Below are 14501 nucleotides of genomic sequence, written 5' to 3' on the forward strand. Positions count from 1 at the left end.
TGAATCTCATATGACTAACAAGCATATTTCCCTTTTTATAACGTTAAATCGTGATAATTACAGTTACTTTAATAGCGACACCCTTTTTGAAAAGTAGAATATTTCAATAAGTTAAATATGTCTGCAGTTAACTCATGATTAATCAGACCGAAGTAACGCTGGAGGTTGAAAGTTACCCGGAAACGATAAGATACTTGAATTATTTTAAAAATGAAATGTTCCAATGACTCAATAAACTACTTTCATAATACGAGAGTAATTTTAGGATGAGACATATCTAAATGAGGAATATTAATTGTAATAATGAGAGAAAATCAAATGAAACATCTTTATGAATGATAGTAATACGAATGATAAATCTTGCATCGGTCGCTTTATTTATACATCAAGTTGCTACATTTCGAAAGTAGTATTCTCACAATTTGTTATCGGTTCTCTCTCTCTCACTCTCTTGTTTATTTCTTTCTCAAAGCGTAGAACACTTAAAATGTTATTGCTCGCCTAGTTGTCAATTCAGCGAGATACTAAACACGTCTGAACTAACATGAGGACGTAAATATACAAAGATTGCTCGACATTGCGTAAACTAAAAACAAAAATTTCGAAAAATTCACAATGAAAATCGCCTCTGATGTTTCAGTCAATAAATCGTATTACGTATTACCAGAGGAAAAGGTTACTTTTCAATGTAAATTCGTAGAAACTATCTAATATGGTCGTGGTATAGAATGGTGCAAAAAGTATTAAGAAATATTTGCAATGTTCTTATGCGAAAAATCTCGTAAAACGAAATTTGTTCGAGGACCACTTTTTGCACCATCTGATCCTTCCGTTATGTCTATAAAATGCAGTAAAAAAAACTGCTTTTTTTGCTTTACAGACAGAACTTTAAGTTTCCTGGGACAAGATCAAGACCAGATAAGATCAAGACTTAAACTTTAAACATATTTAAAAATTGATATAAAATCAGAATTAATAGCTTCCTAACTAAGTTGGTACTTGACGGACAATGCCTAAGAGGTAGTATCAATTTTTTCTCATTATATTTGCACTGGTTATAGTACGATCAGTTTTTCCGACCTCCACGTCTCTTCATAGAAGATGTACATTGAGGACAGTACCACTTTCCTTTTGGAGGTGCAGTGATACCCACACATGGATAGTGAAACCATTCAAAAGGACACTATAAAAAGATAATGAGAAAAAATAATTATTTAATAAATATAAATATTTTTACTTGACTCATACGGAAATATACATAAAGAAAAAAGGTTAGCTTACATCTGAATTGTCACAGGCAACCATATCCCCATAAGATACTTGATTACATATACAATATCTTGGTTCGTTTGGATCATAAGTCCAATCTGGATTATCTGAATCTACAACTTGTGTATTTGTAGTTATAACTGGAGGTGATACAGGTTGCTGAACAGAGGCAGCAACTACACTCGAACTTGGGACAGCAGTTACTTTTCTAAAATGAGTAATAATATTCATTCAAAGCAAACACGCGAAAATTTCCACAAAGGGTACAGAAGTCTTCTAGCAGATGCATACTTTTTATGCTTTTTAGTTGTTTCTTGCTGTATAGCTGCAATGGCGGTCTGAGCAGCGCCAGCTAATTCTCTACTAAATTCGGCTGCATGTACACCTCCAGTGTTAATGGCTTCATAACTAGCTTTTAAGCTGGCAGTACGTCTGCCGTGCTGCATTTGTTGCGTCGCAGCAATTGCTTGTGATGCTGCAGCTGCTATAGCATTTCCACCAGCTCCTATGTGACCAAGATTATAACTCACAGAACCAACAGAATTCGCGATTGCTGTAGGGGTAGATGGCACGCTAGTAGCGGCGATAATTGGTCCTGAATTTGCAGAAGCTGGTCGCGATTCAGGAAGACTTGGAGAAATTTTTTCTATAGCTAAGCGTTTTTCTATTGATGTAGAAGATGCATTTGAATCTCTCCTTTTTTCTGCTCGAGCTATAAAAATTTTTATTAGTCTAAAGTATCTTTCATATTGAATAAAATTTAATTGAAGCAAGGGAATACTTACAATGACTATGATTGTCTCGTGACCTACTGGATGTTGTAAAGCTATATCGATTCTCTTTTTGGCTACTATTCGTAGGTGGTTGATCTAGCTCCAATGACCTTTTCTCCAGTATTTCTGTGATACCTTTATTATCTGCTTCTAGCTCCATTTTAAATTTGTGCAATTCCTGGTCTAATCTTCTCAAATATCTATCTACTAAGTCATACATCTGATTAGCTAAATGCACCTTCTCATCTGCATCCTCTAAAGTTTTGTAATATTCTCTTCTAATAGCTTCATATTCTGCTTCCTTTTCACTAGGTTTCATCTTTTTTACATTTGCAAAAAAAATCTTTACTTTTTTTTCTAAACTGTCCATTGAATCTGCAATAATTGAGCAATTATTGATGTGATTCATAAATAATAAATATATTCTATAATAATGTGTACATACTCTGTACACCTAAGTCCATTTCTCTCATTTCTGTGAACCGGTCTCTTAATTCTTGTGGTAGGTGCTCGATCACTGGAACCGCACAAGAAGAAGGTTAACATAACCAAACAAAATCAACATAAAAAAGATTAAATACATAAGAATAAATGACATTTATCTAATTAATATAATAATTACAATGTTCGCATTCTATTCACAGGAAATATTACAAGTTACAGTTTAACTCCAAAATATATTGGGTAGAGCAGAGAAGCTATACACTACTTAGAAAACATACAACTAACCTTCAACTTACAAAGAATGGTATATCAAGAAATTGCTCATATAATGAGATATTTAACGTGATAATAAAATAAAGGCCAGCATTTAAATGATTACATGTGATAATACAATATCTACTAAAATATTCGCTTTAAGAAACGCTTCTGATGTTTGTGCGAGAGAGTATATTTTGAAAGGTTAGTAACTTTCTTCAGAAGCTGGGTAAGCAGAGCATGCCTCGTTTTTACGTACTTTCAACATAATCTTCCAAGTAAAGCATCCTTTTCTGCTGGCGCTTCGTTACCTGATGCTTAATTTACAATTATTTACAATTTACTAAAGGAGAGTGCTTGCCGCCGTGACAAAATCAACGAAAAATGTAGCACTCGATCGGAAGCGTGTTTACGGCGGCCAAATCCCTTGTTGTACCCACATTTTCACGCTAGTTCTGTAAATGATGCGAATCTACGAACGATTCGTACGAAATATCGTAAGAAAAATGTCATTTTCGCGAATATAAATGGTCCAGTAATTAGTGCATTCTTAAAAGTGTTATTTATTTCGGAATTATTACTGGCCAGTTATCTATTCCTTGTAATCCGCCATCTTAACGTAACTTTCAGGGGTGACTTTACATGGTTCTGTGCCCCGTGCGAAATATTTTACATTCTTATTTTTTAGTCGAATATTTCTATCAATTTAGACATTAATGTTTTCATTTATCGAATAAATATTATCATTACGTTCATTCTATTTCTTAAATTTTATATCTCTAATTCTTAATAATATATACTTATTAGTTGCATAATGGATATAAATGTATTCTGTATGTATTGCACACATAATATATGATATGTAAAAAGATTTGTTATTTCTTAAATCCATATGATATAAAATTTAATCGATCTTATATCTATAACATTAAAACCCCAGATAGGGATTTGTTCTCGAATCTATAAAAATTTGAAGTACTTCTGATAAAAATCAAGGATTTAAAACAGAATAAGAATATTTTAAAATAAAACATTGTTTTATAAATATGTTGCAGACGATTGTGTAGTATTAAGGATTAAAGAAAGTTAGGATTCTTTCGCTTGGTCTTTATTAACAACATTCCCTGCATATCGATCGACGTACTATAAGATCTTTTTATACTAAAAGAAAGGTGCGTGGAACTTTTCCTTCGTAAAATGATACGGCGCAGTCCGACGAGAATCGACTTACGACTAGACGATCTACAAGAATATGAGGCGATGAGGAAAACTCTCGAAGCTAAGAAAGAATCAGAAAGACCACCAGCATTCAATCCTCCCCCCTGGGGTGGTAAAATCCCGCAAAGTGAAATTCAAGAACGCATCGGTTATATGCCGCAACAAGCTCAAACTACACATTGTCGGCCAAATTTATAGCTTTTTATATAATACTTATGTACTTTGAATTATATTACTTTTTATGTTTGTTCCAATATTACCATATAATTGACTGTAGTCCATCATGAAATAAAATAAATCCATTGAAATTCAGTTTCCAAAGTGTTTATTGTAATATTACTAAAATATACATGGCAGCGTTTTCATTTATAACGTATAACAGTTGAAGGAGATAGTAACAATAGAACATCGACAGTTGTTTTAAGATCTATGACATAGAGGTTTAACAATACAACGTGTAATATTACGATATCATTAACAAATACATATGTTTGTTTACCTAGTTTAATTAAAGCAAGATGATTGAGCGTTTAGTAGAAACAGATTATTGCTGTCTGAAATGTCTCGTGTACAAAAGGTAATTACATGTTAGCGATTCTATCGGTATTCCTATCACAAGAGGATACCGATCAACATACACGATGAATAATAAAATGCACTGATTTAGCATGTATATTATGAAATTTACAAATAAAATGTATTGCTATATAGAACAAGAATTATTTGAAATGCAATATTGTCGTATTTATTGTTCTCCTCGAAACAAGGTCTCTTCATCCTCTGAATCAGCAGAAAATTAAAAATATTCCCGACACTATTCTATGGGAAAATTTCAATTTCATTATTAATTAGCTCGCTTATCCCCTAAGGGTAATAAAAAAGAGCGCCCTCGATGATCTTTTATCACGACTACAGTCTCTATGAATTATAAACCTTTGTTGAAGTATAAGTATGTGGGTATATCTCTGCTTTTACAATTCTTCTTCAAAAGTTCGTAATTTTCAGGCTCCCAGCGTTCCAAATCACAAGATTTAATTGAGCTATGAAATATATACAAAGTATACATAAAAATTATGTATGTTTACACAAAATATATATTAGTTATTATTTATTTTAATTTTTTTAAAAAATATATATTAGTTATTATTTATGTTAATTTTTGCGTCAGTATATAAATATTCAGTGACAAAAGTGGTAAACATTGATTGATTTTCAATGTAAAGGAATTGTATTGTTCGTTTGATAAAATATATATGTATAAAATTTATAAAAGCTCACCAGTTTTGCGGGAATAACGCACACGCCGTAGGAACCATAAACGTCAGACTGAAATATTAATGAATATTTTTTTTTCTATGAACGTCCAACCTTTAAACCACTGTAGTCGACTAATAATGTCACGGTAATCTAAAATTTAAAAAATATATGTTTAAAAAATACTTACAAACAACCGACCAACATAACTTGTATAGGTGCGTGCAAAAATTTGATCTTCTGCATCCAAGCATATTTTTCTAGTCTTTCCATGATGGGTGGTAGAATCACTGAACCATATAAATTTGTGTTTCATTAAGTTAGCACGCATTTGATCTCGTGCTCTACATTTTATACTTACACATGCCAGGTGCACACATAACAATTCTCGAGATGACTACTTGGCTGATACCTTTAACTGCGGCGAACTGAAATGGATCATGTATTTACTTCTCTTCAGTGGTACACTTTATTCTATAACGAACGTCGAATGCAACCTACTTTTGACTTGGTCAACTTATTGCCATTCTCGTCACTGATGTCGATTCCATTAGTGATTTCGTTCTGCCGCATCAGGGGAATGTTGACGCAATTTGCAGCTGCCACGGCAGCGAACGGCACGTAGCGCTAAATAGTTAAACTTCCAAATATTATACTTAATCAAATAATTAAAAGGACAGCTTTGTGACAGATAATCATTTTGAAGCCAATTTGTTGCGAAAGTATTAATTTGAGTTTTCATGAATTAAAAATTTTACCGCCATAAGGGTGCTTGCCCGTTTTGCCCAAAAGGACTTGCATCCTATAGCCGTTATCATGGCTGCTGAGGTAGCACTGACGTATGCCAGTCCTAATTGAGACACGGTCGTAGGACTGTTGGCATTTCTGTTCGTATAGTTAACGAACGCGTTGAACGACTGGTTCACCCATTGCCAAAAAACCACAGCTGTGGTTGTTCTGCAACAATTGTTGTGAATGAACAGTCTTTTTCATATAAAATGCTTATACAAAATAAATTCTACAAAGTCAACAAAATAGTTATATCTTTCAATCGAAAATCAAGGATATTTCTGCTACTTGAAGTTAAATCTATTACAAAAAAAAATTAATTAGTATTTTCGTAAAATTAATCTCAAGGGCCATATTAATACAGAATTTTTCTATATTCCATTGTTTCATTTTTAGAAGATTATCCTTGAAAACAAATTACTATTGAATGAATTTTTAAATTTCTTGCGTTTCGAGAATGTCATCTTGTTCATCTTGGCATAGTTTAAGGTGGACAATATGCAAAGAGACAATTTACTTGTAAAACTGAAGCATAGCACCAGTGATAAGCATTCCGCCTGGCACTTGAAAGGACATTCTACCGAAGACATTCTGCAGGTCACCGGTGTCGGGATGAAAGGCCGACTCGTAAAGCTTCTTAGCATAGATGATTTGCTCCCGGGTTGTACCAGCTGGCTCCTTCCCAAGTCTAAGGGATAAACAGACTATTGATTTTTCGTAGACTCAAAAACAGCGAGTTATAAGGATACGTGAAAATTTATGTTAAGAATTCTGATAATAGCTACATGTATCGAAAAATTTGCAAGAAATACAAATGAAGGAATAGTATCACTTTAAACAATTAGATAGAGCGTGTTTAAGGAACGATTCAGGAAGATGACAGAGAAATTTCTTCAAGCTACAGAAAATATGTACATTCACACGAAGTATCCTTTCTGAAATTTTAATTTAGATTAAAACTGTTGAAAATATTTTCCTAACTATGTATTTTCCTCCCTAGTATTTCACTTTTAAAATGTTCAAATATTATTTTCTTTTTTGGTATAATTATCGATACAGTTTTTGTCTGGAAATTTACAATTTTGTACACAGGCTTGATTTATTATCTTCTTTTCTCAAAAAACGATTATTTTACTAGTTTTACAATCGGCTAATACATTGCACAATTGACCAACTGACACTATCAATTCATGAAGAAAAGGAATGTAAAGATGCCGTGGAGAATATTTGCAATCCCTACAGTGACCGATAAGTTTTTATTTCTTTTTTTCTCCAATATGATACGTAAAATGTAAATCTTTCGATGACCTGCTACGAAGTTAAAATAAAAATCTGATTCGATGCAAGATCCTTATGACTTCCGTTTCCCATAAAATCGTTCTTTCATCCGTGCCATGGTTACTTATATAAGTTACATGTACGGTCAACCACCTGCATCGTAATCCTTCATTAGAGAAATCTTGCAAAACATGCAAGGAAAGATGGTCGTATTGCATCTGAAAAACTATTGTTGCGTTTTATTCCTTACATAGCGTATGTTTTAATTTATTTTATATACCAGAAGTACGATCGAGAAAATTCATGCAATTAAACTGGTCTATAAAATAAAATACACACTCGTATATGGGGTTGAAAAAGGCTGTTAGAATTCCATGAAGAGAAAAGGGAATGCGGAGGCGTGAAAGGAGTTTCAAGGTCAGCTCTCTATGTTTAAAGTTTAAATAGAACGCTATATTTATAGAATGACAATCGCTTTTAATTTTTTCCAATTATTTCCTTGAACAATTAGGTTATAGATTAAAATGACTCTATTTATTTTTTTATAAATATACTATGAGAATTTAAAATGGATATATTTTAAACATAAAAGATATTTAGTGAAATATTTTTAATTATAATAACTGTGATTGTTAGTGCGATCTTTATTTATAAGTAACGATTTTGTTAGAACATAATTATGTCGTTTTATCCTTGAAATACTTAACATAGTAAACTGCATTTATCGATAACGCTCGTTATGCAATAATGTTTCTTCGAGCATGATAAAGACGCCATGAAAAGACGCGATTCTTGTATCACATACTTCAAATCACATTCTGTCAATCATAAAACAAGATTAATGTCAAGAAAATATTTTTTATAAGAGTTCTTACAAAGTAATATCGAATAATTTAATATCTTCTTGTTCGACTGATAACGAGCAAGTAATACGATATAATATAATATGTAGAAACATATTTCGCTATTATTACAACTCGCAGACTTTTATTGTTTAATTATCATCACCTTCGAAAAACATAAATAATATTGAAGTGTCCTTAATCCTCTTCACCATACATAATATATTAAAATTTCTGTTATATAAATTAAAATGTGTATTAATTTATGTAAATGTTTTGCACTCATTCATAACAAATCATTTGTTTTCTATAAGTTTCACGTTTATGTAATAGTTCAATAGATTGGCTAGTGGTCAAGCAAAACTAAACCGATTGCTCATACTCACTTATAGTCCTCGCATAGTTTCTTTGCTGCTAGCAACTGGGATTCACCAACGGTACAAGTGCGGAAATCAGTTTGCCACAAGAAATGCTTCCATCTGCCTACGAAGGTGCTAAGATCCCATAGAGGTTGGTCGACGTCCAATCTCTCCTCCCCCATCTTTGAGGGTACTGCGATCTCAATCTTTGTCAATAAATGCGAAATGCAATCTATTAAACTGACATTCAAAGCATATTTTAGCAAACGATATCAAAAAGTAAAAAGGACCGGTTGAAACGAAGCATTAATATAGTATGTATAGAGACAGGTCTACCAATGACCATAACATTGTGTAATATGTAGAAATATTGTTATTATGTATTTACGAAATATTCACGGTGAACTCTAGAGAATCGTTGTTTACCGAATGGTGTACTTTCAAGTTAACCGTTTCGTGGATAAGTTGTGAATTGTTTGCTTTTGAGAATATGTAAAATTTAGGAAATATTCGGTCTAGAGATTAGAAGGCATTTTATCGTCTTACTCTTTCACAGATAAGAATATGCTTTAAATTTCGAATTTGTAAATACAGCTGCAGTAATTCGTTATGTTGGCAAAAGTAGGTAGAGGAAATTCAAATAAATTATATGTGAAATAATATCGAATATAATATTACGAATATAATAAAAATGAAAGATATAATTCGTACACAGTGCAACCAATGCATTAGTAAGATCACTTTGTCGTTGCTTTATAAATACAAATTTTATCTATAATGTTATCTAACGAAATAACAAGGACACGCAAAAACCACTGAATGTTAATATCGTACCGAAATTGTCACATTAAATGTTTTATGTTTTAATGATATATGGTGCAAAACGTTCGAAAGATCGTTTGCAAATAGAGAAGGTGTACGTATCGATTATTTGACACTGTGACATCGAACATACCGTTTAATGTACGAGCGAGACTCTAAAAGGCATACGCAGACTATATGAATTATGATAGAAAATTAACAGACAATGCCGAATTCGATCCATCAATCGATATATTATTATTAAGTATGTAAGACACCCGGTTTCAGTTGGTAAAGTTCGATAGCCGAACCTGCATGCGCGTATCCTTATCTTCGCGGGCCCTGCGTCCACGAAAATACGGTATACGGCATACGGCATAACCTAAACCACTACGTACAGTGTAACGTGCATTGATCATACGTAGTTTAGTATGCAAGTCTAGGGATGTGTTTGTTTTGTCTCCCATATTCTGGCTATATTTTATCGTCTTTCATTTGTATGACGTCATGGCAAGATACTTGCGTGTTTGCATTTTCGAATGATCTCGAGCAGGGTATCTCGGTTCTGGTCAATTATCAACCATTCTCGACAAGAGAGGCTGGCAGTTGAAGAACAACCCACTTTCTGTTTAAATACAGGCACATTTTCATTCAAGAACGATGTAGCAAAATAGTCGAATGTTCGTGTGTATTTTCACCTTCGGCCGCACTATGTCAAACTACACGTGCACGACCGCATATTATGTAACGCATATAAGTGCAGGCAATTTTTTGTCCGCTTACCCGTGAAAACGTATGTCACTTCCAGAGAGCCTGTTCTGTTCTGCTGTCTACCGTAACACCGCGCACGCCAGCTGATTGGTACCCTACGCGAGCGCCAGCTACCTTGGTACGCCCCTGCGCTTGTCCCTTCCCGGACACCGCTGTCTTTATTATTGTTATTATCATCGTACCATTTGCTCCGTTTGAATGATTCTTCCTTTTCTTCCTCATGGGTCGTTGTCTGTTTATCTTTATCGAATATTGAAAGGATCGATAATTTCTAACAATTCTTCTTTTTTAGTTTTTGTTGCTTGCTTCAACATTAGAATCTACTGTTTTAATACAACAGGTTACCTTATAAGATCAAATTTTTACATAAAATTTGATTAAGCTGATTTTTGGTATAGACTATGTTCAAATTATTTTGACATTTTTGGATATAATGTGTAAATAAGATTCGATTAATGTATATGTTATATATAATATTAATTAATCTGCTTTTCACAAATTATTTAACAATGACACGATAAATAATTTTATATTAATAACAAGAAATAAGACATTACAATTGAATTCGAAGGTGACGTAATCATCTGCCAATTTATTCCAGGCTGCTTGCCGATATGGCAACAACAATAAAATCGAAGCTTACTTTTTTCAGTTATTCTGAATGCAATAACTGCATTTCGTAGAATTTAATTTCCGTTGACACATATACAAAAGAGGAGGAACGCTTTATAAATGTACATTATAAATTATAATACATATATGTATGCCCATACAATCGTTCTTGATGTACATATAATTTAAATATTATTGTATTCTATACTGTGTCTCTTATGCAAAACGGGTATGTTTTCGAAATATTAATTTATATTTAAATAAATTTTGCGAATTTACACTTGAATTCACGTGCATATTGAAAGTGTAAAAGTTATGTTATAATTGTGATAGAATTGATGTTATAATTTCGGATAGCATCACTGTTTCCACATTTATTACGTTAAATGATGTTTCGTGAATGTGTATGTTAATTGCAATCGTTTACCTCAATTTAGTTAACTAGCTTTAAATGTTATTTGGCTAATTACTTTGCATTTAATATAATGTCCTTAAAGGCTGTTTCATTATTTCGTTAACTATTTTGTTTTTCTAGCTAGGTATATTTTTACAACATGGAAGCTTCAAGATTAATATAAGCTCATAAATGCCAAAATGAAAGAACATGCAGATCCATATCTTTTGTGGGTAGCGTGTTTCTTGTGGACGTAATTAAATTTTGGAATCTACCAGATGTGAAAGAGGTTTCTAGAACACATTGCTCGAAATAGTGTCATCTGCACGACGCTAGCTACGAATATTCAATTAACACATATACACAACTACAATGGCATATAAAAGTCTATCCGAAATATGAAAGCCGTTCAAGAGGCGTTATTTGAAGCAACAACTTCCTGCATCGGTTCTACTATCTTTCCCTTGGTATCTCTGTACGGAGACAATGATCGTTGTTCTCGCAAGAACTTATCAGGGTGTAACGCTTCCTAATTCCGTATCAGTTTAAAGAACGCCCTAAACGCTCAATATGGAACGCGCAATATTCTGAGTTGCGCAATAATATTGACAGTAGTAGAGAACTAATATCGAAGACGTATACGTAGGTCCGCTTAAATGGACTTGGTCTACGTATTACGCCGCGGTTCGAACTGTTTACTACATATATTCGATAAAGAATTGCTTGATGTAGATAAAACTTATTAAATTACATTGTCGAGCTTTCGACCTTGTCCTCGTCAATTGCTATTCGTTTCCGACCGACATTCCTCATTTTCGTCGAAGCAACTTCGGCGTTTTGTTCTTTTGTTGTATCGGATTGCAGGATCCTTTTGTTAAAGTTACGAGATGGACAGACCAGAGAAAGTTTAAACAACGCTCAGTACGGAGGTCAGCGAACAAAATCAAGTTCACGGCCGCTCCTGTCGAATTCCTGAAATGTTCTTGACGTGATTTTCTTTACCGACGAGCGGAAGCAAGTGTTAGCTTGTCGTTTCTCTTTCTATCTTTTTCTTTTTCCTTTGACTTTCTCGTTTTGCCTCCCTTTATTATGTACGTGCCAGCCCGTTTTTGTCGCTTTTTGCCGTTTTGGCCACTACAACGCGGCCAATGCACGAAAACTTAGAGTACTAGGCCGACTAAGCTGTACACTTCCGTACTCGTGAAAAGTAGAGCTCGACCTCGTTTGTTACGCGTCACCATATTGTAGCTAAAACTGTCACGAATTATTGTTTCGTAATATTCGCGATATAATTTTGGCTTCTAGTTGTTTCTTTGTTTAAATTTTTGCTTCCCTTTCTCTGCCTTCTCCTCCTTGCTCTAGCTACTTCCGATATCAACTCTGTGATTAATAGAATTAAGAAACGTAGTCAGCGAAAATGAATTCGAAAGTGAATTAAAGTTGTTTGCCGCATTTGTATCATTTACTTTATCTTCATCAATAAAATTATCACGAGAGAGTTCACAGATTAATGTCCCAGTTGATTTAAAGTCAACTTATTCATAGTACCTTTACAATTTTTCACTATTAAGCTACTATCGCATATAAAATAAAAATTGTATTTTAATCTCAGTTTACTATCTTTTGCAATGCACAGTATATAATTAACGTTTTCATTATTTATAAAAGTCTCTTGATATATTCTTCACTAAAATTATGATCTAACTATGACTCAATTTCCTGTTTCATCAAGCGTTTATCTTCTTTTATCAAAACCGGGTGGAAGAAAATAAATGTTGGATCAAAAAAGTAACTAGAATCACTTCAGGAAGGTACTTTTTTGCTATCATCGTTACCTTTTTTTGTGCCAATTTATTATTAGTAAAGTTTAATTTTTCTCTTAACTCTATCATGATATGTACGTAGTAAATGTATGTATATATAATCTATTAAATATTAAGAAGGATTATGTGTCACAGCTTAAACTTAGCAACTTAACAACTTATAAGAACAAGATCAATGTTAGTTTAGAAGCATAACGATTAAACTGGAATATAGCCATAAATTCTCATTGAAATATCTAAGAAATATATTCCTCAACTATCATTTCACTCATACGCCAGAATAATCACATTTATAAAATTTATTCCAATCAGTATGTATAATTAGTCCTCAAACATGGAATATGTTTCTATAGGGAGTAATGGTTCATTCTTTCAAGTTGTTCCCACCATGCTATGCAGAAAGAATGCTTACGAAAAGTATGTGTGTATAGTAGTGTATCTATAACGGGCATACAATGTGTAAAAGAAAATTCCATTCAAAACCAACTGGCTAAAATTCTGCTGGCTGGACATGATAAATTACAAGAGGAAACGTATGTTCCATTAATAAATAAGAGATAAAGCTTCAAGAAAAGAGATTTTGGGTCTTAAAACATACTATCCTCTGTATGGGGTTTGTTCATCACAGGAGAAGGGGACCGTGGATGCCTTTTACTGTCCTGAAGCAAAATAGTACAGGGCCGTATGAAGATATATTAGCTACATCCTTATTTCCCAAATTGATTTCCAACATTCTTAAAAACTATGTTACAATTACTATAAAAATACGGCCTCAGTTTTCATTTTTCAACAATTCATTTCAATTTTTTTTAAAAGATTACGAAATTAGAGAAAATTGAAAATTTTATTATAATTCTACATATTTCTATATTGATTATATTATAATGTTAATAAATTAGCAAATTTCCAATACTTCGCCATCTTTATTTTTTATTCTTATTCAAATAAAAAGTAACAACATATATATATCACATGGATTAACAAATTAATAAATATTTATCCAAGCATAATGGTATCGATGTACTCCACTAAATTACTAAGAATAATTATTAATATCTCCGAATATTCAATAAAAAAAATAAGTTCAAGAAATATTTCTAATTTGATGAAGAGTCGAGGGTTCGTAGCATGGCATTACGAGGTTGCGTCAGCTTGGTGGGGATAGCGAGCGGCGCATGCGCAATGGGGAACGGCTGCCCAGCTGTGCACAAACGTGAAATGCGGCGCGGCTGGCGGTGGTGGCTGCTAGGAAAGCAAGCGAGCGAACAAGCGAGCAAGCGAGCAAGCAAGCAGGCCGAGACTGCCCTCCTGTCTCCCCCACCCCAAGCATGCCTCGCAGAGCCCATGGCCTCCGTATACACGGAGGAGAGTGAGGCAGCCCCAGCCGCTCCTCACGTCATCCGCTGAGAGAGAGACGACGGGTCTCGACACGGCGAGGAGCAATAATTCTAACGAGCCAAGATGGCGGCGGACACGGTGGCCCTGTCCGCGCTCACGCTCGCCAGGGGCGACAAGATCCTCGTGACCGTCGAGTCCGCGCTACCGGACATCATCGTCGTGTCCTTCGTTCACGGTGCCAAGTGCTTCCAGGGCGCCTTGCTCGACGCCACCAAGAGGTA

The 14501-nt window shown here is 33.9% G+C and overlaps 3 protein-coding genes and 2 long non-coding RNA genes across 16 annotated transcripts in view; 3 read left to right on the forward strand and 2 right to left on the reverse strand.

Annotated features, from left to right (window-relative positions):
• Nucleotides 1-354: 354 nt before the first annotated feature.
• Nucleotides 355-3149, reverse strand: LOC126924403 (inhibitor of growth protein 3). 2 transcript variants are annotated; one of them, XM_050738843.1, is made up of 6 exons: nucleotides 3001-3149; nucleotides 2488-2559; nucleotides 2055-2417; nucleotides 1561-1981; nucleotides 1282-1477; nucleotides 355-1183 (listed from the first exon to the last, which is right to left on the reverse strand). In XM_050738843.1, the coding sequence occupies exons 1-6, from the start codon at nucleotides 3026-3028 to the stop codon at nucleotides 1067-1069; spliced, it is 1197 nt and encodes a 398-aa protein (XP_050594800.1). In that variant the 5' UTR covers nucleotides 3029-3149; the 3' UTR covers nucleotides 355-1066. The 2 variants fall into 2 exon arrangements, with proteins under 2 accessions (XP_050594800.1, XP_050594801.1); XM_050738844.1 differs by lacking the exon at nucleotides 3001-3149 and adding an exon at nucleotides 2772-2910.
• On the forward strand, nucleotides 881-4038 carry LOC126924429 (uncharacterized). 4 transcript variants are annotated; one of them, XR_007713510.1, is made up of 4 exons: nucleotides 881-1020; nucleotides 1099-1271; nucleotides 2687-2970; nucleotides 3797-4038. It is a non-coding gene; the product is annotated as an uncharacterized LOC126924429 (long non-coding RNA). The 4 variants fall into 4 exon arrangements; XR_007713511.1 differs by lacking the exon at nucleotides 3797-4038 and having other exon boundaries at nucleotides 1099-1532; nucleotides 2687-3612; XR_007713509.1 differs by lacking the exon at nucleotides 3797-4038 and having other exon boundaries at nucleotides 2687-3612.
• Nucleotides 4039-4267: 229 nt separating this feature from the next.
• Nucleotides 4268-10215, reverse strand: LOC126924407 (sideroflexin-2). 7 transcript variants are annotated; one of them, XM_050738852.1, is made up of 10 exons: nucleotides 10066-10196; nucleotides 9806-9907; nucleotides 8509-8687; nucleotides 6520-6690; nucleotides 5972-6170; nucleotides 5715-5840; nucleotides 5575-5641; nucleotides 5404-5503; nucleotides 5238-5285; nucleotides 4268-4999 (listed from the first exon to the last, which is right to left on the reverse strand). In XM_050738852.1, the coding sequence occupies exons 3-10, from the start codon at nucleotides 8661-8663 to the stop codon at nucleotides 4885-4887; spliced, it is 981 nt and encodes a 326-aa protein (XP_050594809.1). In that variant the 5' UTR covers nucleotides 8664-8687; nucleotides 9806-9907; nucleotides 10066-10196; the 3' UTR covers nucleotides 4268-4884. The 7 variants fall into 7 exon arrangements, with proteins under 7 accessions (XP_050594809.1, XP_050594808.1, XP_050594810.1 ...); XM_050738851.1 differs by lacking the exon at nucleotides 9806-9907 and having other exon boundaries at nucleotides 10066-10215; XM_050738853.1 differs by lacking the exon at nucleotides 10066-10196 and having other exon boundaries at nucleotides 9806-10032.
• A 295-nt stretch (nucleotides 10216-10510) lies between these two features.
• On the forward strand, nucleotides 10511-13794 carry LOC126924436 (uncharacterized). Its single transcript, XR_007713524.1, has 2 exons — nucleotides 10511-10894; nucleotides 11201-13794. It is a non-coding gene; the product is annotated as an uncharacterized LOC126924436 (long non-coding RNA).
• A 123-nt stretch (nucleotides 13795-13917) lies between these two features.
• The window catches only part of LOC126924437 (PWWP domain-containing protein 2B-like), a 35314-nt gene continuing 34730 nt past the window's right edge, over nucleotides 13918-14501 (forward strand). The window contains exon 1 of one of the 2 annotated variants that reach the window (XM_050738886.1): nucleotides 13918-14498. In XM_050738886.1, the coding sequence (XP_050594843.1) occupies nucleotides 14344-14498 (155 nt within the window). In that variant the 5' untranslated portion in view covers nucleotides 13918-14343. The remainder of the gene's footprint in view (nucleotides 14499-14501) is intronic. The other variant, XM_050738885.1, reaches the window with a different exon arrangement.

The sequence above is a fragment of the Bombus affinis genome, chromosome 14 (assembly GCF_024516045.1).
Source record: "Bombus affinis isolate iyBomAffi1 chromosome 14, iyBomAffi1.2, whole genome shotgun sequence".
Taxonomy (NCBI): Eukaryota; Metazoa; Arthropoda; class Insecta; order Hymenoptera; family Apidae; genus Bombus; species Bombus affinis.

Excerpts from the sequence above, each read along its gene's own strand:
- LOC126924403 (XM_050738843.1), bottom strand. The coding sequence starts at position 3,028 with ATGCTTTACTTGGAAGATTATGTTGAAA. Across the intron at positions 2,560-3,000 it reads CTTGGAAGATTATGTTGAAA|TGATCGAGCACCTACCACAA; the intron begins GTACGTAAAAAC and ends GTGCGGTTCCAG. Across the intron at positions 1,982-2,054 it reads ACGAGACAATCATAGTCATT|CTCGAGCAGAAAAAAGGAGA; the intron begins GTAAGTATTCCC and ends AAATTTTTATAG.
- LOC126924407 (XM_050738850.1), bottom strand. Across the intron at positions 5,504-5,574 it reads TATGTGTGCACCTGGCATGT|TGATTCTACCACCCATCATG; the intron begins GTAAGTATAAAA and ends TATATGGTTCAG. Across the intron at positions 5,000-5,237 it reads GCGTTATTCCCGCAAAACTG|CTCAATTAAATCTTGTGATT; the intron begins GTGAGCTTTTAT and ends TATATTTCATAG.